General features: G+C 37.4%; 1 protein-coding gene across 1 annotated transcript; it reads left to right on the top strand.

Moving 5' to 3' along the window:
* Positions 1–266: 266 nt before the first annotated feature.
* LOC310934932 (uridine-cytidine kinase-like 1) lies at positions 267–25,018 on the top strand (the record flags this gene model as incomplete). Its single annotated transcript, XM_083898737.1, has 15 exons — positions 267–283; positions 2,434–2,645; positions 6,596–6,702; positions 8,512–8,682; positions 11,644–11,715; positions 17,212–17,401; positions 17,524–17,585; positions 19,224–19,243; positions 19,886–19,984; positions 20,995–21,088; positions 21,276–21,338; positions 21,946–22,068; positions 23,426–23,533; positions 23,629–23,785; positions 24,890–25,018. 15 exons carry the CDS (start codon positions 267–269, stop codon positions 24,964–24,966), a joined length of 1,572 nt encoding a protein of 523 aa, XP_083754863.1. The 3' UTR covers positions 24,967–25,018.
* Positions 25,019–26,813: the final 1,795 nt, after the last annotated feature.

Below are 26,813 nucleotides of genomic sequence, written 5' to 3'. Positions count from 1 at the left end.
ACAAACGTGAATTTACGCCTTCAGCAGCTTTCCTTTTTACTCGTTTTATTCGATTACTGACCGACGATCCTTTTTCCCGATTACCATAAATGCAGCATCAGCCCACGTTCGCTGACGTCATGACGCAGGCCAGTGTTTGTTTTCCGCGCCGCCGCCGCCGCTGCTGCTGCTGCTGCTGCTCAAGAGCCGACATGGAGCGAGCGAGCACCAGCGACAGCAAAGCCGAAGAGCAGCCCGCAGATGAGGGGGTGGAGGCGGACAGGTCCATGTCACGGTCCGACAGGTACTCAGATAACCATAAGTGATGGATGATCACGATACGTGAAACACTCGCAGCTCTGCGGAGGTATTAAAAAATAAAAGGGGGGGCTAAAGCTAGGTAGCTTGCGCTAACTAGCCAGCAGGTATTTTGCGTGGTCGGCGTGGTTGTGTGCGGCGAAACAAAAGAGACAAAAGACTCGATTCACAACAATAAAATATATTTATTGTCACAAAACCATAACGTGTATAAATATCAGATATTTAGCCTGCAATGTCATGCTATGCTGTGTTACAGCTAGCTTCACGCACACATACACGTACACAGGATCTGTCCAGGATGTGATGCTAAAACCGTTCTCCTTTGACAAAAATAGCTATTTACGCGATTTCTATTGTAAGGAAGTGTTTGTAGTTTATGGAAATTTTACGGACAACGTTCCAGCCTGTCTGAGTAAATTCGGCGTAGCTAACATCGACTAAAACTGCACGCAGTTGTAGTTTAAAGTGGGACGTGTACAAATATTTATACGCTGCATCCGCCAATGTCATGCTGAAAAGAAGCATTGTTTAAAATAGCATTAATATGTGGGTGTTATAGTTGTATTCGACAGCAATTGAGTCAACAGTCTTTCAGTGTAGCCTGGTAAATTCGGCATAACTATCATCAACTAAAACAACAGCGTGGCGTCAGTTGGACGTGTACAAATGTCATAATCTGTCTGCATCAGATTATACTCTATCTGTGTGTGTGTGTGTTCTTAGAGATTACAGTGACGTTTGTTCCAAGTAAAGGGAAATGACAGAAGTAGAGTTGAACTAAATAAAACAATTGAATCAGGTAAAGTGAGGATATTTGTTAAAATTTCAGTTGTGAGAGGAAATGATGGGATTATATATATATATAATGTCTTTATTTGTCCTGTTGACATAAACATACATCAGCTTTTTGTCTATTTCCTTTTGTATTTTGATATTTATACAATATTCTTCAGCAAAAACTACAGCGTTTGTAAAAATGCTTGAATTCTAAGGTTTAAAAAGAGTTTTTAAAAGTTTTGGATTAAGTTTCAAATGTTGAAAATAGTGAGTATTTATCCACAACATATAGAACAGTTTGTTCAGCAGATGGAGCAATATAATAAGTCTTTATATTATTTATTCATATAAACATATTAAAGCTCTAAAATGCTTGGTTTTTGTCATTTTATACAAATATTTGTAATTTATACCAAAAAAATATATTCATATTATATCGTAATCTGGGATTATGATGTGTCTTTGTACATTTAAAAGTTTGTATATAGCTTAATCTGGGATTATGATGTGTATTTGTACATTTAAAAATTTGCATGTAGCTTAATCTGGGATTATGATGTGTATTTGTACATTTAAAAATTTGTATGTAGCTTAATCTGGGATTATGATGTGTATTTGTACATTTAAAAGTGTGCACATGGCTTAATCTCTACTGAAATCGTTTGTCTCGTGGAAGAATCATTTGCCAAATGATGACAGCCTTACTCATGTGAACGGACGCCCGCTCTGCGTCGCTGCTGCGCTGTAATCCCACGGCGACGGGTGTGATTTTCCTGGGGAGGCTTGGAAAGTTCCACCTTCCTCCCCCTCGACCACACCCACAGTGTTTCACTGCAGAGAGACGTCAGAGTCAGAGCGAGACGTTAAAGTCCATCGTCTCTCTCTCTAATCTCTCTGCAGGACAAAGAAGTATCTGCAAGTCCTTAAAGGCGACAAAAACGGGCTTTAAATGGTCAAAAAAATGCAGATTTTTCTGCTTCTTTGGCTGTAAAAATGGGCTCATTTTTAAGATTTTAAGGCACTTGCAGATATTTTTAGATTTACTAAAATGCCTGAGGAGCAGCAGCAGCAGCAGGAGGGCGTCAGATATGAGCTAACACGGCATCTCTGATGGTTCATGAATATAAAAGCAAAAAAAACAGGTCTGTAAATAAGTGAATGTGATATTTATTCACTATTTTGAAGTAAAAATGCTATCAATGGTTTGGAGGAAGTAAAAAAAAAGGACAATAATTCAATAAAAAGCTCTAAATCATGATTAAATCCTTCATCTGATTTCCACAATTGAAAGTCACAATTTTAGCGGTTTTTTGTGACCTCTGACCTTGTGACCCCCGTCGTCTTTTTCCCCGTCAGCGGCAGCGGCGACGACTCCCTGGACGGCCTCCAGCGCCACGTGGCCGCCCGCTGCCCCCTGACGCCGTCGCTGTCGCCGCGGAAACGCACCACGAGCCAGTCCAAGACGGAGCCGCCGCTGCTGAGGACCAACAAGCGAACCATCTACACGGCGGGACGGCCGCCCTGGTACAACGTCACCGGCACCACCTTCAAAGAGGCCTTCGTCATCGGTGAGAGAAGCGCGGTCGCGGTTTTGTTTTACGCTGTCCTGGAAAAACACGCAGGTTATTCCAGTAGACACCTGAATTCTGGCCCTTGAATAGCCCTAAATAGACATGGGGTCATTGAAAGTGCTTGAATTTTTGTGCGAGAAAGAAGCTACGTTGATATTTTAGCTAAATGTCTCCCCTGTAAGCTACCACGCCACCTTACTAGCAGGTGTGGACACTGTCCACTGTCTCCTCTGTTGACGTGAGATTCCATGGATCTCCGTCTCACCAAAGGCTGACTTTGACCAAGATCCAGATCTTAAGCCGTCTCTGCACAGTCTAGTCCTTGAATTTGAGGAAAATTGGTCCTGGAAAGTCCTTGAATTTGATGTTGGAACCCTGTCTAACCTAGCGTACATACGTTCTTGCCCAGAAACCCCTGTTTATTGAGTGACGACTTCCTGTCAACACAGTTTACAGCAGATTCATGGACTTTAAACAATATAATTTTATACTATTGAAGCTGCACAGTTTATTTTACATATCGCCACCACACCCAGAACCATTTTAAGTCATTATGCTTGACTTAAAATGTCATGAAAGAAAGAAAATCTTACATTATTTTGTCATTAAATGACTTTGATTCACACATTTGATCAAAAAGCTGTTTTTCTATGGATTCATGGTTCACTTTTGCTGATCGGCGGCCGTCGTGCTGATCAGCACAGTAAAATATCTGCCTCACGAGGCAGCAGCAGCAGCTCGGTGAAGTGTGACACACTGTGTGTGTGTGTGAGTGTGTGTGTGTGTGCGTGCGTGTGTGTGTGTGAGGCAGTGTTCCGTGGTCACACACACCTCACAGGGACATTAACGGACTTCCACGTGGACAGAGAGAGGAGGACGTTATCTTTAGTGGACAATCTGTTACTTGTCGACTGGTTACAGTTACACACTCTGCTGTGTGTGTGTGTGTGTGTGTGTGTGTGTGTGTGTGTGTGTGTGTGTGTGTGTGTCGACGTGGCTGCGGGATTTAAAGGGCCAGAGACCTCCAACAGATGAGAAGATAATTTGCGTAATACATTGTTCCAGAATCTAGATAATCTCATATATTACCAGACAATCATGTCAGATTTTGACTTCCTCTTAAAGCAGGGTTTCCTGGAAAATGATGTGACCACTTTTCTAGTACTCGGACTCGGTGCCCAGAGACAAAACTCGTGACTTTAAAAATTAAGAATTGCTTGTTTTTCGTTCCACGACATAAACGTCGTTGTCCGTGAGTTTGATGTCTTTCGGAAGCAGATGAAAAACTCCTTAGAAAGAGTGTGAACCCTGTAAAGGTCCAGTGTGTGGCTACGACTACCAATTATTATCACATTATATCGGTTAATCTGATGACGAGTTTCTCCGTCTCGTGGTTTAATTGCGCCCTTATACTTGTCATTACGGTAGAACCTCAGGACGTTTGTGACGTCAGCTTCTCAGTGCCGTGATCCCTAAATGGTTGAATACCAGATATCGTAAGTGAAATGTATCCTTTTTGTAGTGCTGGGCACGTTAGCGGTGGTTAGCGGCGATAGCGGCGTCAACGATGACGCACGACGACTGACTGGAAAAAGACGTGCGTGACGTTATGTTTAAGTGCCACAGTACCAGGATCCAGGCACCGTTTACCTGTTAGCTTCGTTAGCTTCTTTAGCACAGTTAGCCCAGTGCCTACAGTCAAACTGGAGCAGTCTGTTTTATTAAACGGAAAAGAGCAGCGCTACAAATAACCAGCGTACCTGTGTACTGCGTATATTTAGCGTTACTTTAGAGACTCGTTTTAACAATCGGGAGTCGCGTAAACATGGCGTCACGCGCGTTTTATTCTGCTCGGTCGTCATGGAAACACATGACCAGCACTATTATTAACACGATACGACGATTCTGTGATGATCAGTATATCGCGAGACAGCCCTTTAGCGATACGTCGCGATATCCGTAACTGAAGAAAACAAAAACGTTAACGTAAAAGTTAAAAGCGCAGGATTTCTTTATTTATTCTAGTGCTGGGCACTAGCTTAACGCACGACGGCTGACCGAAAAAAGACGCGCGTGACGCCGTGTTTACGTGCCACGGCACCGGAGTCCAGGCACCGTTTACCAGTTAGCTCCGTTAGCTGCATTAGCTCGTTTAGCGCAGTTAGCGCGCCTACAGTGGAACTGGAGCGGTCTGTGAACAAAGGTCATAAAGTCTACGTATCTTAACGTATCTTATCTTTGTCCACCTTTTATCCTGCTGTAAACTCACCTTTCTTCAGCGCCACCTTGTGGAGACGTGAAGTAGCGACATTGCCAATCACTACTACTTTTTTGACAATTCAACAGCCGTTAAATCGAAATAAATCCCGATTATCTTGATTTTTACTTGAATGATAATAATAATGACTATATCCTGTTCCAGCTCACAGACTCGCACACTTTTACTGCTGAGCTTTAATCGTCTGTGCAGAATCCTTCTGTTCGCTCCGTGAATTCTACGTCTGTGGCGTCTGAAGCTGTGATCGTACAGAGAAACCATCAGCACTGCAGTCTTTTCTCTTTTCTCTGTCTCACACTCAGCACTTCTGACCTCCACCGCTCTTATCTGGGCGAAAAAAAAGCCATTCCACAAACACTTCAGCGGGAGTTGTTTATACGGCAGAAGTGACTCCGTAGGCTATTTCTGTTCACACACACACACACACACACACATCTGGCCCTCTTCCCAGTATTGTTGTCCTGAAGGCCTGTGGTGATGCTCCTTCACTCAGGAGGTCGTGTGAGGTAAAGAAACGCTCTCACATTTATCTTATTACGACTCTCTGTGTCTGTATCCGCCCCAAAAAACTGTCCATAACCGTCTATAAACCCTATAATATGACCTTAATAATCCACTAAACTCACTTTTTTAAGATATGTTTGGTTATGGCTCATATTATTTTCCTAATTAATCTTAATTTGTTTCCTGTCGAATGTTCCCAATCCCTTAAATTATGTCTGCTTTGGTCCACAAACCCCCAAATTATTATTATTATTATGAGGATTTCTCTGGCAAATGGAGCAAAAAGAAACCAGGAAATAAATATATGTTTTAATTGAGCAGATTATCAAAATAGTTGACAATGAATTCAGTAGTTTATTAATTATAGGTTAATACATACTTAAGGTTGTAATATAAGGAGATTAAAATATTTTATATTTTCGATAAAATGCAGTGACTTATATTGTTTTCCTCATCCAAATTATGATTAAAATAATGTTATGTCCATAAATGAATTGTAAACTTTACCTTGAAGTTGAACCAGAGATGTTTTTGATTTGTTTTTGCTTCAGAACCATTTTTATAATTGTCAAACTCTTGATTTTTGTTGTAAAAAAAAAACACTTATTTCAACATATTTCATAAAATATAGTAAAGCACATGTGTTAAACTCGAGGCCCGGGGGCCAGAAGTGGCCCGCCACGTCACTTTATGTGGCCCGCGAGTGATTGATTGGTCTTAAAAATCTGTGTTAAAATAGGTCTATGCTGCTTAAAGGCGTGCGTTGACCATAAACTACATTTCCCACAATGCATGGCGATTGTGTTACCCGCAAAGTGAAGTCACCGCCACTAGATCGGTGTGTATCATTTTATACGCATCATGTGACGAGTGAAATTGGATAAGTAATAAGTACAGAGTACAGAGTTACCTTTATTTTACGTTATATTTGTTTACATTTAGCTACATTAGTAATTTAAGGAACAAAGGAACCAGAGGGTGAAAGAAATTACCCTGTAGATTACTTTTCATCCCAAAACCCAGAGCTTTTATCGCTCCTTTAAACAGATTCATGTTACTTTTGTGTACCAGAAAGTCCTGTGTGTGTGTGTGTGTGTGTCCTGTTGAACTCTGGGTAATTACGGTGCTTTTGTATTCACAAATTACACTTAATGTGTGTTTGTAGGTCTGTGTGGAGGAAGTGCGTCGGGTAAAACCACGGTCGCCAACAAGATCATCGAAGCGCTGGACGTGCCCTGGGTGGTTCTGCTCTCCATGGACTCCTTCTACAAGGTCATCAATGAGTCATTTAAATATATATATATAAATGCAGCTGTTTGTGTTCCTCTACGTCCTGGTCTGTTGATTTCTTTTTTATTTTATTTATTTATCTTTTTTTTATGCCTCTGCGGCTGCTGCCAGACTCTCTCCGTCTGTTCCGTTCTCCTGAACACGACATCCCCCCAAAAAAAACCCTCTCCATCACATCAGGGCGCAAACGCTGGTTTTCACGAGGATTCGAAGGTTGAGTCGCTCGAGGTCAAATGTCGACCCGAACTTTTAAACAACACGAACAAATTGCAAAGTTCTGTTCAAACCGCCGTCGAATGAGTTCACGCAGCGTCGGTTAATGCGTGTGTGCTCTAGCATGGCGTAGCACGGCGTCGTGTGCAGGCCTAGCATGTGTACGACAACGTTTAGTTTAAAGTAGTTTTGGGTGGTGGTGGTGGTTTTTCCGCAGAAAGTCTCTCTCTGTGTCTGCGACCTCGCGTCGTACAGGAAGACATTTTTGTTTAGTGTCAGACGGACGGAAGAAACCATAATATTGTGCATTTCCTGAATTTCAAAAATTCATTAAAATTATTCCTTAAGAGGTTTGCAAACATTTTCAACGGATCCTTGTTCAGGGCGATGCCGACTATTATGATGGTAAATTTCAAGTCATTCCGAGATACTTTTTGTTTTTGAGACTAAAGTCAGCTCACTGTCAAAGTGCATCAGGGCGAATGGATCATTTCCTGAATTTAAAAAAATTAATAAAAAAAATTTCCTCAAGAGATTTGCAAATATTTTCAACAGATCCTTGTTCAGGGTGATGCCGACTATTATGATGGTAAATTTCAAGTCATTCCGAGATACTTTTTTTTTTAAAGACTAAAGTCAGCTCACTGTCAAAGTGCATCAGGGCAAATGGATCATTTCCTGAATTTCAAAAATTCATAAAAAAAATTCCTTAAGAGATTTGCAAATATTTTCAACAGATCCTTGTTCAGGGCGATGTCGACTATTATGATGGTAAATTTCAAGTCTTTCCGAGATACTTTTTGTTTTTGAGAAGAAAGTCAGCTCACTGTCAAAGTGCATCAGGGCAAATGGATGATTTCCTGAATTTCAAAAATTCATAAAAAAATTTCCTTAAGAGATTTGCAAATATTTTCAACTGATCCTTGTTCAGGGCGATGTTGACTATTATGATGGTAAATTTCATGTCATTCCGAGATACTTTTTGTTTTTGAGACTAAAGTCAGCTCATTGTCAAAGTGCATCAGGGCAAATGGATCATTTCCTGAATTTCAAAAATTCATTAAAATTATCCGTTAAGAGATTTGCAAATATTTTCAACGGATCCTTGTTCAGGGTGATGCCGACTATTATGATGGTAAATTTCAAGTCATTCCGAGATACTTTTTGTTTTTGAGAAGAAAGTCAGCTCACTGTCAAAGTGCATCAGGGAAAATGGATCATTTCCTGAATTTCAAAAATTCATTAAAATTATTCCTTAAGAGTTTTGCAAATATTTTCAACTGATCCTTGTTCAGGGCGATGCCGACTATTATGATGGTAAATTTCGAGTCATTCCGAGATACTTTTTTTTTTTTGAGACTAAATCAGCTCACTGTCAAAGTGCATCAGGGCGAATGGTTGATTTTCTGAATTTCAAAAATTCATTAAAATTATTCCTTAAGAGATTTGCAAATATTTTCAACTGATGCTTGTTCAGGGCGATGTTGACTATTATGATGGTAAATTTCAAGTCGTTCCGAGATACTTTTTGTTTTTTAGAAGAAAGTCAGCTCAGTTGTTGTGTGTTTGTGTTTGCAGGTGTTGAATAAAGAGCAGCAGGAGCTGGCGGCCAAGAACGAGTACAACTTCGATCACCCCGACGCCTTTGACTTTGAGCTGCTCGTCACCGTCCTGCGCAAACTGAAGAAGGGGAAGAGCATCAAAGTGCCCGTGTACGACTTCACGTCGCACTGCAGACGCAAAGAGTGGGTGAGTTTGAGTCCAACAACTGTGCGCTAACCGATCGTTACTTTATTGGGGGTAAATAATCTTCTGCGTACAACACTGACATGGATCATTAGTATTAATAAGGATAACTGAGGTAATAAAGAAGTGCCAATGCTGTATGTTGAAGCTGCAGGTTTACAGTAGATCTTGATAAAGAGTCCAGAGTCCGTGTTCCAGGCTTTTTTCTCCAGCTCAGCCTTTTGTCCTTTATCGGCCGTATTTTACAAAATAATCAATAATGTGCTTTAATGTGAATAAACAAAGTCTTTACACACTTCAGTGCGATAAAAACACGTTTAAACTCTACACTGTGTCCATTTCCGCCTGTAAAGTGGTTGAACTCTTTAATTAATGATGATAAAACCCGTTAATATATTGACGATGATCATCTATTTCCATGTGGTTAAAGAACATAATCTTCACTTTCACTTCACTCAATCCTCATCACTGTTTCATCCCACTGGATTAAACCACTATGACTGTAACTTGATCACTCCACAACCCTCCAGGGGAGCGGATTTGTATCATGTGTCATTTGTGCCCATGCTAATTGAAACGCCGGCTAATTTGCTCAGGATTGAGTTTTCCGAGCGCGCAAACTGACGCTGAGAAGCTTTTTGTGTGAAGAATCGATCTGTGGACTGTTCCGACACCTCGTCTCTATTTTCCTCTTTGAGGTGTAATTTCACGGCTGAGAGGCAAAGGCGTCGTGCGGGAAATCGCACAATCACGACGACTCGGAAAATCCTTCTTTTTTTTTTGTTCTGCTGTGAATGTAATTAAACCTGTGGTTCCCGAGGGCCGCAAGGGTCAACACAGCTGGCTCTATACAGGGATCAAGACTTACTTACTTCTTACTGTGTTTTTGCGCTCTAGGAATCACAGATCATGATACATGCTCCACGATACCAATAATATCCAACGCTGGGCGCTTTAACGTCGTCAACGCTAACGCACGACCAGTTTCCATGACGACTGACCGCGTGACGTCATGTTTACGTGCCGCGGCGCCGGAGTCCAGGCACCGTTTACCAGTTAGCTGCGTTAGCTGCGTTAGCTCCTTTAGCGCGTCTATCCTGCACCTTTTTTTTTTTTTTACAGATATCGCGACGTCTCGCTAAAGGATTGTCTCGCGATATACGGTAGCGGTTAGCACAGAAACGTCGTACCGTGATATTATTAGTGCTAGGCACTTCAACTCGCTAACTGCGGTTAACGGCGTCAACGTTAACGCATGCTGCGTTTTATGACGACTGACTGGAAAAAGACGTGTATGATGTCATGTTTGCGTGCCCGTGGCGGCGGAGTCCAGGCACCGTTTACCAATTAGCTCTGTTAGCTGCGTTAGCTCCTTTAGCACATCTATCTTGCACCTTTTTTTTACAGATATTGCGACGTCTCGCTAAAGGATTATCTCGTGATATACAGTAGCGATTAGCACAGAAACATCGTACCGTCCGTGATATTATTAGTGCTGGACACTTAAACTCGTTAACTGCGGTTTAACGGCGTCAACGTTAGCGCATGACGACTGACTGGAAAAAGACGTGTATGATGTCATGTTTACATTTACATGTTTACCAGTTAGCTGCGTTAGCTACTTTAGCGCCGTTTACAGAAATCGTAGCTAGTTTTTGTCCTTGATATATAGAGTAAACCTGTTATATAACAACCTACGCACTCGAACTTAAACAATTACTTGATAGATTATTAATCGAATCCTATTAAATTAACTCTTTTCATAATTAGTTAATTGGTTTCAGTGTTTGTTTTTTCAAGATAATCAAAACTAGTTTTATGATTTTTCAACTTCTCAGATTATGCAGAGTCATTTTTAGTTTCTGGACAAAATGAGACATTTGAGAACATCCGTTATTTCCAACACAGAATACCAGGACATTTTGTATATTGTGTAATTAGCATGTCCAGCCTGAACGTGCACCTTCCTACAACATCTGCAAAGAGGTGTGAAAACATCGCCTGGAAAGGCAGACACTTTGTCTATTGGAGGAATGTGAAAGAGGAGTTTGCTCAGGTATAAATGTGGAGAGCTAACGATGCTCTGGCTCTTTCTCTAGCTAGGATCAACTCCTATGTTGAAGATTGATCTTTTCCTTTTTAAAGAAAAGCAGTAGAGAATTTCCACAACACTTGGCCAAGACGATGAAATTCCAAAGGTGTTGACGTGTGAAAGATTGTGTTGCACCAGTGTGAACAAACCAAATGAGTCTAAATCTGCAGCCTTAGTTTACTCTGTGTTTATATCCAGATATATGGACAAACAATGATCCCGTGTTCTTCTTCTTCTGTGATTAAACTGGACGTCACCTCTCTGTATCAGGTGAACACGTTAGCGCTGCACTAAATCACCGCTGAGGGAAATGAAGAAATCGATTAGCGCTCTTCTGCTTCTGCAGGAGTCATTTTACGTCTTTTACACAAACAGCCTCTCTCTCTCTCTCTTCCTCTCAGATCAATAATCCAGTATAATCCAGGCCATTGACTCCGGTCACAGCAAAGCTAATGGGATTGTGACAAACTCGCTCGGCCGCCGTCCGTCTTTGATGGAGGTCGTCGCTAATGTCTCGCGCGGACGATTTGATAGCGACGCGGCGAGTTCACGCCGAGGTTCATCAGATTAACGCTGAATTATCTGTTTCTCTTTAAAGAAACTGGTCCAGATTAGATATAACAGCACTTACAGGTCCAGAGATTGAGTGTAACGCTCGTAAATATGACTTTGAAATTACATTTAATTAGGTTTTATTAACAGCTAGCCTTTTTATGAGATTATTAGGCAAGGGCCACTGTTTTGTACTTCCATGTTTCTATGGACAAATTGTACGTTTTAATGGCGATTTTACTATGGAAACAGGAAAAAAAGTATTATATTATTATTATATATATTCATATTTTTGCTGTGTCGATTTAATTCTCTGACAGAAAACGGTTTACGGCGCCAACGTGGTCATTTTTGAGGGAATCCTGGCCTTCGCTAACAAAGAGCTTCTCAAGGTAAGAATAATCTAATCCTCTCTTTCCCTCTTTGTCGCGTTAATCTCGGTTATTACGTTTTTCCATATGTCACCTTTTCCTGTTTTGACTGACATACTGTTTCTCTCAAGTCTACTCTCTAATCTAATCTACTCTCTAATCTACTCTCTACTCTCTAATCTAATCTACTCTCTACTCTAATCTAATCTACTCTCTAATCTGCTCTTTACTACTCTCTACTCTCTAATCTACTCTTTACTCTATACTCTCTAATCTACTCTTTACTCTCTAATCTACTCTCTAATCTACTCTTTACTACTCTCTAATCTTCTCTTTACTCTCTTATCTACTCTCTAATCTACTCTTTACTCTATACTCTTTACTCTCTAATCTACTCTTTACTCTCTAATCTACTCTCTAATCTACTCTTTACTACTCTCTAATCTACTCTTTACTCTATACTCTTTACTCTCTAATATACTCTCTACTCTCTAATCTACTCTTTACTCTTTACTCTCTAATCTACTCTTTACTCTATACTCTTTACTCTCTAATCTACTCTTTACTCTATACTCTTTACTCTCTAATCTACTCTTTACTCTATACTCTTTACTCTCTAATCTACTCTTTACTCTCTAATCTACTCTTTACTCTATACTCTTTACTCTCTAATCTACTCTTTACTCTATACTCTTTACTCTCTAATCTACTCTTTACTCTCTAATCTACTCTTTACTCTCTGATATACTCTTTACTCTCTAATCTACTCTTTACTCTCTGATATACTCTTTACTCTCTAATCTACTCTCTAATCTACTCTTTACTACTCTCTAATCTACTCTTTACTCTATACTCTTTACTCTCTAATATACTCTCTACTCTCTAATCTACTCTTTACTCTTTACTCTCTAATCTACTCTTTACTCTATACTCTTTACTCTCTAATCTACTCTTTACTCTATACTCTTTACTCTCTAATCTACTCTTTACTCTATACTCTTTACTCTCTAATCTACTCTTTACTCTCTAATCTACTCTTTACTCTATACTCTTTACTCTCTAATCTACTCTTTACTCTATACTCTTTACTCTCTAATCTACTCTTTACTCTCTAATCTACTCTTTACTCTCTGATATACTCTTTACTCTCTAATCTACTCTTTACTCTCTGATATACTCTTTACTCTCTAATCTACTCTTTACTCTCTAATATACTATTTACTCTCTAATCTACTCTTTACTCTCTAATCTACTCTTTACTCTCTTATATACTCTTTACTCTCTAATCTACTCTCTAATCTACTCTTTACTCTCTAATCTACTCTTTACTCTCTAATCTACTCTTTACTCTCTAATCTACTCTTTACTCTCTAATATACTCTTTACTCTCTAATCTACTCTTTACTCTCTAATCTACTCTTTACTCTCTAATATACTCTTTACTCTCTAATCTACTCTTTACTCTCTAATCTACTCTTTACTCTCGAATATACTCTTTACTCTCTAATCTTTACTCTCTAATCTACTCTTTACTCTATACTCTTTACTACTCTCTAATCTACTCTTTACTCTATACTCTTTACTACTCTCTAATCTACTCTTTACTCTCTAATCTACTTTATCTACTCTTATTACTCTCTAATCTACTCTTTACTCTCTAATCTACTCTTTACTCTCTAATCTACTCTGCACTGTTATATTTTACCCATATATTTAACTTTTTTAATAAAATAAAGTGTTAATTGTTAATAAAAGTTATATTTGATCAGATTGGTAAAATATATAGGGGGCAAACGAAACCCATATACATTTAATTTCTGTACTTAAGTGCAATTATATACAGTATTTTCACACAAAACGTACATGAAACCATGAAAAAGGTCGTTGATTAATTAAAAGAATGAACAAAAGATTAAAGTTTGCGTGACTTTGCGACTTTTATTGAGTTTCTGTGAACTAAAAATGCATAATTTGTAAAAATAGTAATAATAATAATTAGAAAATAATAATAAAAATAATCTGCCACTGCCTATTATTAAGAAAAATAAAATGTTGTTCCCATAATTCGTCTGTTTTTTCAGCGTCAAAATAAATCAAATATTTTGATGCTGTTATAAAAACGTAATGATGATTTCTTTCCGTCTCTCTTCGTTCTTTGCTCGCTGTGTTGGAGTTAATTAAAAACCAAATTGATTCTCACAGTGAGTGAGGAAATGAAATCGAATAATCAGTTTAATTATCTCTGTGATGAAATATCTCTTTATTTACTGTATTTATACGACCGGTAATTAGGACTCGTTTTTATGCCCCAGTGTGAAATATCTCTTGTACTAAATTATTATTTATTTATTGAAATGAATATCAAATATAGAATGATATAAGAGATAAACACACATGTAAACATATGATTGTATTTAAGCACTAACCTGGCTTTATTCATTCACTTTTAAATGGAAGGAAAAAACTAAATTCTTAAAAAAAAAACAAAAAAAAAACAACATTTTTTAATGTGTTTTAAATCATCTGCACTCATTTTTAGTGCATTTAAAAAATATATTTTGGACAAATTTAGGCGAGTTTTCGTGCACATTAATGCCCTGAAAAATGTGTTTATTTGGGCTGAAGCAGAAAATATTGATATCATCTGAGGAAAAAACATCCAGATAAATAAATAGAATATTTAAAAAATATAAGAGTTTACTCGTCCAGCTTTGCATAGAATAGGTGAATAATAAGCCAATCAACCAATTAAATTCAAAAGAAGCTAAAACAATATTGTATTTTACTGAAAATGACAAAATGGAGGAAAAACATTCTCGCATTTGCACACGTTGCTGTGTTTTAGCCGTAAATAAGTAAATAAACCATTAAAAATTGGTATAAACACTCCGATATCTATACAGTAAATAAAGAATAATGAGCCAATCAACCAAATAAATTCATAATGAGCTAAAAAATCTTGGATTTTACTTTTAAAAAATACACATTAATGTAGATTCAGAAGCAGAAAATGAGTTCTGCAGAGTTTTTTTTTCAGAGTGTGTTCTGCTGCTGCTCTTTAGAAAAACCCTTTGTAATAGGAGAGCTGTGTGTGTTTCAGTGTGTGTGTGTGTGTGTGTGTGTGTGTGTGAGATCTGGAGCGTGAAGATAAGCCCCCCCCCCCCCTTCCAGCCTCAGCCCCGCCCTCTTGAGACACAGCTGTGTGGTTCATTATCCCGATCACAGCCTTTGTCCACGGTGATTAATCGCGTCTCTGTGTCCGTTCTGTGAAGTGAAGTCAATTAACGACGCTGGTCCGATTTATGCTAATGCTAACGTCTACGGACGAGGGGGGGGGGCGTGGCTTCAAAGGGTGTGTGGTTTCACAGACGGGGGGGGGGGGGGGGTGAGACGCTGCCAACAAACGCTGTGTAAAACACGACAAAATCTACGAATCCTTCTTCATGTGTGCACTCACAGGGAACAAATTAACATTAAAACTTGAATTATTAGTGGATTTCAGGGTTAAAATGTTAGTTTTTAGCTCAGTGACTGAAGACCTAAGAAGGAAATGTCATTTTTCTTTAATTTTACATCATTATTTAGCCTTTTTATAAGATAAGACAGAGCGTAAATGTTCTCAAATGTCTTATTTTGTCCACAAACAAACACATTTAATCCGTTTTAATTAAAATTTTAGCCCCCGTAAAGAAAAACAACATCCAGGTGAGATGTTGTGTAGTTAAGATGTAGTTAAAAGTGATTTCATTTCCTTTTTTGGACAAAAACGAGACATTATTTTCATGGTTTGGGAAACTTAAATGACTTATTGATCAGTTTCAGCTCTAAAAGCAAACTCTTGCCAGTTTTTCCAGATATTTTTTGCGTTAAAAACAATAGAAATCTTCCGTTTTCCTGTGTGTTAGCGATGCTACGTTTCCCCCGCGCTGACACACAAACAGAGCGATGCAGCTTCTGAAATGATCCACGGCCTCTCGGCTTCGCTCTCTCTGGACTCTTTTGTTCACCTCGCTGTGACAGATGTGCTGATGCTGCAACAACGTCAGATTTACAGCCCACGCAGCCTCCGCTGGCTTGTTGCTCCGCTGAGTTATACCTGTATCACGCACACACACACACGCACACACACACACACACACACACACACACACCTCCTCTAAATCACACACACACCTTTTCATGTCTCATGTCACATCAATAGTTCTTCTGTGAGCGAAGCTTCTGCTTCTTTGTTGTTGTGATGCTGCTTAATTGATGATTTCCGAGAGTTCATGACTCCGCCCACTTTAGAGCCTCACAGTGTCGTCATACTTTAACGTAGAAAATTTAAACTTTAAACAGATCACCAGACTTGACACTTTTTTCCTTAAATCCACGTTTGATGTCTATTACAGTTTTTTTTTAAACTATCACAGTTTTAGTGTTGTACTTTTATTCTGACCTTTTCAGATTTTATAATGAGTGTAGTATTATTCTAGCTGAAATCTCTGAAATCCCCTTTTCTTTACTCTCTAATCTACTCTATACTTTCTAATCTACTCTGTAATCTACTCTTTACTCTCTACTCTCTAATCTACTCTCTACTCTCTAATCTACTCTTTACTCTCTAATCTACTCTCTAATCTACTCTTTACTCTCTAATCTACTCTGTAATCTACTCTTTACTCTCTAATCTATTCTCTACTCTCTAATCTACTCTCTACTCTCTAATCTACTCTTTACTCTCTACTCTCTAATCTACTCTCTAATCTCCTCTCTACTCTCTAATCTACTCTTTACTCTCTAATCTACTCTCTAATCTACTCTTTACTCTCTAATCTACTCTCTAATCTACTCTTTACTCTCAAATCCACTCTCTAATCTACTCTCTACTCTCTAATCTACTCTTTATTCTCTACTCTCTAATCTACTCTCTACTCTCTAATCTACTCTCTACTCTCTAATCTACTCTTTACTCTCTAATCTACTCTCTACTCTCTAATCTACTCTCTACTCTCTAATCTACTCTTTACTCTACTCTCTAATCTACTCTTTACTCTCTACTCTCTAATCTACTCTTTACTCTATAATCTACTCTCTACTCTCTAATCTACTCTCTACTCTCTAATCTACTCTCTACTCTGTAATCTACTCTCTACTCTCTAATCTACTCTCCTGCTCTCTAATCTACTCTTTACTCTCTAATCTACTCTCTTATCTACTCTCTAATCTACCATTTCTCTCTACTCTACTCTTTGCTCTCTAATCTACTCTTTCTCTCTACTCTACTCTTTACTCTCTAATCTACTCTCTACTCTCTAATCTATTCTTTACTCTCTAATCTACTCTCTAATCTACTCTTTACTCTCTAATCTACTCTTTACTCTCTACTCTTAACTCTCTAATCTACTATCTACTCTACTCTCTAATCTACCCTTTACTCTCTAATCTACTCTCTACTCTTTACTCTCTTATCTCAACTCTTTACTCTCTAATCTACTTTTTACTCTCTAATCTCTGCTCTTCTGGCCTGTGCAGCTCCTGGACATGAAGGTGTTTGTGGACACGGACTCGGACATCCGGCTGATACGGCGGCTGAAGAGGGACACTTCCCATCGTGGCCGTGACATCAGCGGAATCATCAAACAGTACAATAAGTTTGTGAAGCCGGCGTTTGAGCAATACATCGAGCCCACGGTGCAGGTGGCCGACATCGTGGTGCCCAGAGGTCTGACACTGATGTTTGTGTTTATATTTGTGTTATTGACTGTAGTTTTTGAGCTGAAAACTCCACACTGAGCACTGAATAAGTCAGAATAATCTGTGTTTCGTCACCTGTTTCATTTGCAGGCGGAGAGAACTTTGTGGCGTTGGATTTGATCGTGCAGCACGTTCACAGTCAGCTGGAGAAGGTGAGGACGTTACGCTGTTCTTAATCTGTGCTTCTGTTTTGACTGATTCACACGTTTAGCGAGATTATCTGTCCTGTCCAAACTCATGTTGATTTAAAATGACTTTTATGTGAAGTAAATCATGCAAAAACAGGCGTTATAATGTTTGTTTATTGACATTTTCTGGCTGATCTCATGTTTTCTTGTGTTTCTCACACACACACGTGTGTCCTCTCTTGCCTGGCTGAATGCTGTGTAAACCATTCCAGCGTGAGATCACTGTCAGGTACGACTGTCAGCGCTTTATTATTATTATATATCTCTTCACCTCCTCCCTCTGTCGTCTCCTCTCTTCTTTCTTTACTCCATTATTTCCTTTTTCTTTATATTCAAACAAAAACAAACAAATCCGTCTTGTTTTTGTGTTTCTTTACTTGTTTGTTCACGTCCAAACATGAAGCTTTTCATCTTTTCTTCTAAAACAAGCCAGAGACTAAATTTTAACTTTAATTATGTTACCACCCTCCTCCAAAAAAAATTGTTAAAAAAAAAAAAACAACGTAATGTTGCTAAGTTTATGATTAACAATCGCAATCACGTTTTCAAACAGCTTCAGTTAAATGTGTACATTTTTGAATGTTCTACGTTTTTTGCGATGTTTGAAACTTTAATATTTTTAATTGTTTAATTTCACGTCTTTGCGTTGGTAGGAATTTGGATATTTTAGATTTTTTTTGTAACTTGTCGTCTTTTGCGATGTGAGAAACGTTAATATTTTTGAATTTTATTGTAACTTCTCGTTTTTTGCGACGTTTGGAACTTAAAAAAAAAAAAGCTAAATTCTCGTCTTTTGGAATTTTAATATTTTTTCATTATTTGGAAGTTCTGATCTTTTGCGATGTTCAGAACGTTAATATTTTAGAATTTTTTTGTAACTTCTTGTTTTTTGCAATGTTTGGAACCTTTTTATGCTAAGTTCATGTCTTTTGCGATTTTTTTGAATTTTAATATTTTTGAATTTTTTGTAAGTTCTCGTTTTTGCGATATTTGGAAATTTAATATTTTTTTTACTTTTTTAGAAGTTCTCATCTTTTGCGATGTTTGGAACTTGAATATTTTGGAATTTTTTGTATCTTCTCGTCTCTTTTTTTGTTTGTCCGTCTTGTTTTGAATCTATAAAACGGTGTATATATGTAACTAAAGCTAAATTTGGAAAATGATATCGCAAACAAAAAATCGTAATTTTATTTTTAAAAAAAATTGCACTTCGATGTTTTTTTTTTTGTTGTTGTAAACTAACTTTCAGCTCAGAAAGTTGAAAGAAATGCTGTCAAAATTCACTATTTCCAGCGTTTATTTGAGGGCGGAGCTTTGACAAGAGCGCCATCATGAGGCCGTGTGAAGTATTTTCCATAACCTATCGCAACGTCGTCGAGTCAACGAACCCTCGTCGTCTAAAACAAACTAAATAATAATCTGTTGAGTGTTTTTGATCAAGTGAAGCTGCTCTAACGCTCTGATCTCTCTTTTCTTTATTTGTTTTGGTTTGTTTATCTTCTCTCTCCTCTTTCTCCTCTTCCTCCTCCTCCTTCTTCTTCTTCCACTTTTAATCCTTTTTTGTTTAATTTCACCAAATGAAAACTCTGTCACCTTCTTCAGAGGAAGCTGCGCTGGGACATGTGAGCCTCCATGTTGTCTTTGCTCTGGTGTTTTTTTTGAGCGTTAAAGCAAATAAACGACATGTTTCTGTTAAAGTAGAAACTCAGCATGTGGTAAACAATAATATCTAACATTTATAGATCATTATTATTATTATTATTATTTATTTATATGGATGTCCACAGTTTCCAGCTGCTGAATCCTCATTTAATGTAAAATAATAAGTTCAATTAAATGATGAGTGGGGAAAAAAGTATATTATTTACATTTAAAAAAAAAAGACAAAAAGTCAGTGTAATGAATTACTGCTTTTCTCTGTGGGATGTTTTTCCTTGTCCTGCTTTGATAACACCAGCTTCTGGAGGTTAATTACACATTAATTAAGGTCTTATGAGAGACTTTAGAGTTTATATAAATAACAAAATAAGGCAGATTTAATTACTGTGTCGGTCTAAGGCCTCACGGAGAACAACATCAGCAGCAACTTTTCAGTTGAATGAATAAAAGTGCAAGTTTTCATGTCCAAAAGTGGATATAATGAAGTATATTATAGTAGTATTGTATAGTATACATGGTAGAAGTACTTTTTTTGGATTGATAGACTTTTATGTACTTGTATTTATTTGTATTGACTTGTATTCTCCGTCTCTCTGATGTCACAGATCAGCTCTGGCCTCGGCTCATCAGGGTCAACCATTACCCACAACCCTCAGCGTCATGGGGAGCACGCCGCAGGTGCGCGGCATGCACACAATCATCAGGTACACACACACACGCACACACACACACACACACACACACACTTTCACTTTCACCAAGACAAGATTTAGGTTCCCACAGCATAAGGAATGCCAGATTACATAATCTCTGACACTTGATTGGTGTTGGTAGGAAGAGGGAGGGGGCGGGGCCATGGGGGCGGAGCCTAGACCACACCCAGGAAGAAGACTGAGAAGAGAAATTGCCGTCAAAAGTGTTTTTTTCCCTCTCATTTTTGTTTTTATGCTGATTAATCAGTTTGAATGTTTTGGTGCAGATTTTTACAAATAATGTCAACAAACTCTGACTTTTCAGCTTCTTAAATGTGAATATTTCCTAGTCTTTAGATGTTGAACAGCAAACAAGTGCGCGATATTATTCGATTCTTTGAATTAATCGTCAACTATTTTAATACTTTTATTCCACATGTGTGAGTTTTCCTTAAATGTGAATATTTTCTGCCTTCTTTGCCTCACATAACAAAAATAAATTGAATATTTTTTGGTTTTTGGACCAAATAAGACGTAATTTTGAGGTTTGGGAAACACTTAGCGGTTTGTTTTCTGGATAAATGGAGTCTTGTTTTGTCCATAAACCAAAATCTTTCAGTTTTAATGAAAGAAAAATCAGAAAGCTTGTTTTAAGAATAAGAGAAAACTATAAAAACTGAATAATCGATTGTCAAATGACTAATTTACTGATCGGTTAATAATCGTTGCAGCCCTGGAAACACCGATCAGTGTTTTCAGACATTTTATGGATCCGATAAACAAATAATTTAGTTGTGAATGTAGTCTAACAGACGCAGAGTTAGCTTCTTTGTTGAAGTGGCCATTTTGTTTGTTTTCGCTTGTTTATTTAGCGTAATTCAGAGCGATCTTTGTAAAGTCGACTCTCTGACCTCGACGGTGAAATGTCTTTGCAGTGTTTGTCTGAAAATATTAGCGTTAGCTTAAGCTGCTTCTTACCATAGTGTGTGTGCGTGTGTGTGTGTGTGTGTGTGTGTGTTTAGGAACAAGGAGACAAACCGCGACGAGTTCATCTTCTACTCCAAGAGATTAATGAGGCTTTTGATAGAACATGCTCTGTCCTTCCTTCCTCTCAAGGTGAGTCTTCCTCTCTTTGTGTTTGTGTGAAGATGATGATGATGATGATGATGATGATGATGATGATGATGATGATGATGAAGATGATGCTGATGATGATGATTCTGACCTATTCTATGTTGCTGTAAACGTGTGGATCACCCACTGTGAGCCTGTTCTCATCAGTCTGCACTTTATTTACTTACAGCCCGTGTCTGTGGAGACGCCGCAGGGCGGAGTCTATGACGGCAAGAGGCTGGGAGGTCAACAAGTGAGTCTGTTTTTGTAAATAAATAAAAATCATAGGTTTGAATAGGATTGAATACTATAATGTACATTATAGAGGATACATAAATTATTGTAAACTTAATAAAACAACAAGACGACGGCTGCTTGAAAAAGAGACTTGTCGTCCTGTCGTTACTTTAAATGTCGTGATTATATCGTATTGTGACTTAAATGTTGCGATAGGTATCGTCTCATGACTTAAATACCGAGATTATATTGTATTGTGACTTAAATATTGTGATATATATCGTATTATGCCGTAAACATCGTGATTATATCGCATTGTGACTTAAATATTGTGATATATATTGTATTGTGACTTAAATATTGTGATAGATCGTGCCATAAACATCGCGATTATATCGTACCGTGACTTAAATATCATAATATATATCGCATTGGGACTTAAATATCATAATATATATCGTATTGTGACTTAAATATTGCAGTATATCATATCGTGATGTAAACACCATGATTATATCGTATATCGTGATACTAGAATATCGTGATATATATTGATTGTGACGTTATTATCATGATAATATATCGTATATTATTATTGTGTGTGTGTGTGTGTGTGTGTGTAGATCACTGGTGTGTCCATCCTCAGAGCAGGAGAGACCATGGAACAGGCTCTGAGAGCCGTGTGCAAAGATATCAGACTGGGAAAGATCCTGATCCAGACCAACCACGATACTGGAGAACCTGAGGTCAGAACCCACTCTTTAACGCCGTGATATCGTGATCATATTGTATCGTGACATAAATATCGTGATAATATTGTATCGTGACATAAATATTGCGATAATGTCGTATTGTAACTTAAATACTGTGATAATATTGTATTGTGACTTAAATATCGCGATAATATCATATTGTGACTTAAATTTGGCGATAATATCGTATCGTGACTGAAATATCATGATATCATATTGTAACTTAAATATTGTGATATATCGTATCATGATTTAAATATTGTGATAATATCGTATTGTGACTTAAATATTGGGATAAAATCGTATCGTGATAGTATTTTATCGTGACTTAAATATCGTGATAATACCGTATTGTGACTTAAATATCATGATATTGTATTGTAACTTAAATATTGTGATCTTGTGATAATATCATATTGTGAATTAAATATGGGGATAATATCGTATTGTGATAACGTATTCTGACTTAAATATCACAACATCGTATTGTGACTTAAATATCGCAATATCGTATTGTGATAGTATTTTATCGTGACTTAGATATTGTGATAATATCGTATTGTGAATTAAATATGGCCATAATATCGTATTGTGATAATATGATATCGTGAAAATATCGTATTGTGACTTAAATATCGCGATAATATTGTATCATGATAAAATCGTATTGTCACTTAAATATCGCGATAATACCGTGACTTAAATATTGCGATAAATATAAGGACAAACCAGCCAGATCGTGGGTTGTGGTCTGTCAAGGCCACCGTAGTTCCCCTGAAGTTTGTTACACTCTGCAGTCTCACCACTAGATGTCACTAATTCTTACACACTGGACCTTTATAAGTTTACCTTCATTTCGACTGAGATCGAGATTGTATTGTTATTGTTTTTAATGTCGTGCCATAGCTAATTTTATTTGATCATGTTCACATTTAAGAAGCTGAAAAATCAGAAATGAACAGATTATCAAAGTTTAATTGTTTAATTGATTGTTTCAGACCTAGTTCTGTGATTGTCTTGTTGTATATTAACTCCAGAATCACTGTCTCGTGTTATTATCGTAGAATAAAAACGTCAAAGCAGTGAGAAAAGAAGTGAAATGGTTTCCTGCAAACTTTGTTTTCATCAGTGCGACGACATTGAGCTCAGTGACATTTAAAGTTCAGTCAAAATGAAGTTAACTCTGGAACTTCACGTCTCGACAGTCGCACGCGTTCCATTTAATCTCCTTTTTTTTCCCATTTTGTTTTATTTTAGATTCTTGAAGCAGATTAATTCACAGATGATCAAAACAGTTTTTAAGGAGTTGATTAATAATGGATTGCTGTGTTTCCTCGTGTCCTTGGTGCAGCTTCACTACCTCCGTTTGCCCAAAGACATCAGCGAGGACTACGTCATCCTGATGGACAGCACCGTGTCCACGGGAGCGGCCGCTCTCATGGCCGTCAGAGTTCTGCTGGTGAGTCAAACTCATCCTGAACGTACAGAAGTCACATATTTATATGGTTAACCAACATCTTCTGTGTTTGTTTGTTTTCTCTCTCCTCGCTGAAGGACCACGACGTCCCCGAGGACAAGATCTTCCTGCTGTCGCTGCTGATGGCTGAGATGGGCGTGCACTCTGTGGCCTACGCCTTCCCCAAAGTCCGCATCATCACCACGGCCGTGGACAAAGAGGTCAACGAGCAGTTCCACATCATTCCAGGCATCGGTGAGACTTTTTCTTCTTCTTCTTCTCTGAGCACAAACTTTCAAACCACTAAATGTCAAATTAGAGCACAAATACAGTATGTTGTTGGTAAGCGATACAGTGAAATATCACGATATTTTGTGTGGTGATATTTTTTAAGAATTTGCATTAATAAAATGAAATAAAATAAAAAATCCACTGCCGTTTTAGTCCACTAGATGGTGCCATGTGCTCACTCTCACTAGAGCTGTTGTGAGTATATCGCAGTATGTATGCTTATATATTTCACAAATGCTTATTATTCTTGCAATATCATGACTACAATATTGTGATGATATCGTATCGTCATTTAAATATCGTGATAATATTGTGACTTAAATATCGTGATAATATCGTAACTTAAGTATCGTGATAATATCGTAACTTAAATATTGTGACTTAAATATTGTGATAATATCGTAACTTAAGTATCGTGATAATATCGTAACTTAAATATGTGATAATATCGTGACTTAAATATCGTGATGTCGTGACTTAAATATCGTGATATCATAACTTAAATATAGTGATAATATTGTATCTTGACTTAAATATTGTGATATTGTGACTTAAATATTGTGATAATATTGTGACTTAAATATCGTGACTTAAATATCGTGATATCGTGACTTAAATAACGTGATATCGTGACTTAAATATCGTGATATCATAACTTAAATATAGTGATAATATTGTATCTTGACTTAAATATCGTGATATTGTGACTTAAATATTGTGATAATATTGTGACTTAAATATCGTGATAATATCGTAACTTAAATATCGTGATGATATTGTGACCTAAATATTGTGATATCGTGATAATATTGTGACTTGAATATCGTAATAATATTGTGACTTAAATATCGTGATATCGTAACTTAAATATTGTGACTTAAATATCGCGATAATATCGTAACTTAAATATCGTGATAATATTGTATCTTGACTTGGATATCGTGATAATGCTGTGACTTGAATATCTGGTTAATGTCGTAACTTAAATATCGTAACTTAAATATTGTGACTTAAATATCTTAAATATAAGCTGAGAATATTCTCTATATATTGTTTCCTCCTCCACAGGTAACTTTGGAGACCGTTACTTTGGCACCGACGCTCCGTCAGACTGGTGTGAAAGTGACGAGGGGATGGACTTCTGACGTGACGGCCAATCACGGACGAGGAGGAGGGCGGGGTTTGTTTCACGCGAGCACTTGAAGCATTAGAACACTGAAGTGATGTCATGTGGTGTTCTACAGCGAGGAGCCGCCGCTCACGCTGAGCAGAAGCCCTCGTTTTCTGTTTCACAAGCAAACGGCTTCTCGTCTCCAGTCTGGGTCCTCAGTCCTCATTTTAAGCTTGAATTTTTAACCAGTGATGAGTCACGTGACACTTTTGTAAACGCGTCACGTTCCAGTAGGAATTTTTTTTTTTTTCATGGCGTCTTCGACTGTTGGACCAAAACGACGCGACGACCGTTTACCGTCTTTCCAAATCTCTTAATCCTCACTCACAGGAACAGATTTTGTCATGAAAAGACGACAATATTTAACATTTTTAGGGGGTTTAAGTCGGGAACAAATCTCCGGTAAACGTTGCGTGTTTGCGTTGCTGCTACAAAGTTTTTAACGTACAATTTCTTCTCCGATTTTATTCACGCGCATCTTAAAAAAAGCTCTTAGTCAGAATTACTAGTGTTTATATAGCTTTTGTTTTTCTCAGGCATTTTTCACTGAAACACTTGAACGATTCAAGCAATGGCGTTGGATAAAATCATCAAATGTACGTAAAGTATTGTTTAGCATTAAAAAGTAGTATTATTATTATTTTTAGCCATTGTTGCCAGAACCCATGTTGACTTTAATCGACGGTATCTTAAGAACGCGTTCACTGTTCTGTACTAAAAACCGTCTCGACTGCCTGTTACGACGTGAAACTGACGCTTGTGTCGCTCGCACCAAAGTCCATTGAGAAAAACAGGGATTTTAGCATCACAGCACACGGCAGTTAATCATTGCTGCTGCTGCCGTCATGACGGTCAAATGTCTCATTTTGTGACTTTGTTGTTTTGAAATCCTTCATTTAGATTTACCTCAGTGACTCAAACTTGCCACACGAGGCAGCAGTGGACCAGGAGCTCCTGTGTCTCCATGAGCTGAGATCGTTGATTTTCTCTATAGGGTTAGGTGCACAGTTTACATACATATAAATGTGTGTGTGTGTGTGTATATGTATATATATATATATATATATACACACACACACACATATATATATATATATATATATATATATATATATATATATATATATTTATATATTTATATATATATATGTGTGTGTGTGTGTATATATATATACACGTATATATGCACACATATATGTGTATATATGTATGTATATATATGTGTGTATATGTATACGTATATGTATACGAATATATATATATGTGTATATGTATACGTATATATGTGTAAATATATACGTATACGTATATATGTGTGTATGTATACGTATATATGTGTATATATATACGTATACGTATATGTGTCTATATATACGTATATGTGTCTATATATACGTATATGTGTCTATATATACGTATATATGTGTATATATATACGTATATATATGTATATGTATATATATGTGTATATATATATATATATATAATGTGTGTGTGTATATGTATATACATATATATGTATATACATATATGTGTATATATATATGTATATACATATATGTATATACATGTATGTGTATGTATATATATGTATGTGTATGTATGTGTATGTATATACATGTATGTGTATGTATATATGTGTATGTATATACATGTATGTGTATACGTATGCTGGTTTTCTCTATGGAGTTTGGTGTGGGAGAGTCACTGCAGTCATGTTACAGTCAAATACACGTGTGTTAACACATGTAGTTTAAGTAGAATATAAAACATAAATAATCCCTTTTTTTCATAGTGTTTCATCTGCAGTAATAACAATAA

This window comes from Microchirus variegatus (genome assembly GCF_963457635.1).
Source record: "Microchirus variegatus genome assembly, chromosome: 12".
NCBI classification, from domain to species: domain Eukaryota; kingdom Metazoa; phylum Chordata; class Actinopteri; order Pleuronectiformes; family Soleidae; genus Microchirus; species Microchirus variegatus.
This window is presented reverse-complemented; position numbering and strand designations above follow the sequence as displayed.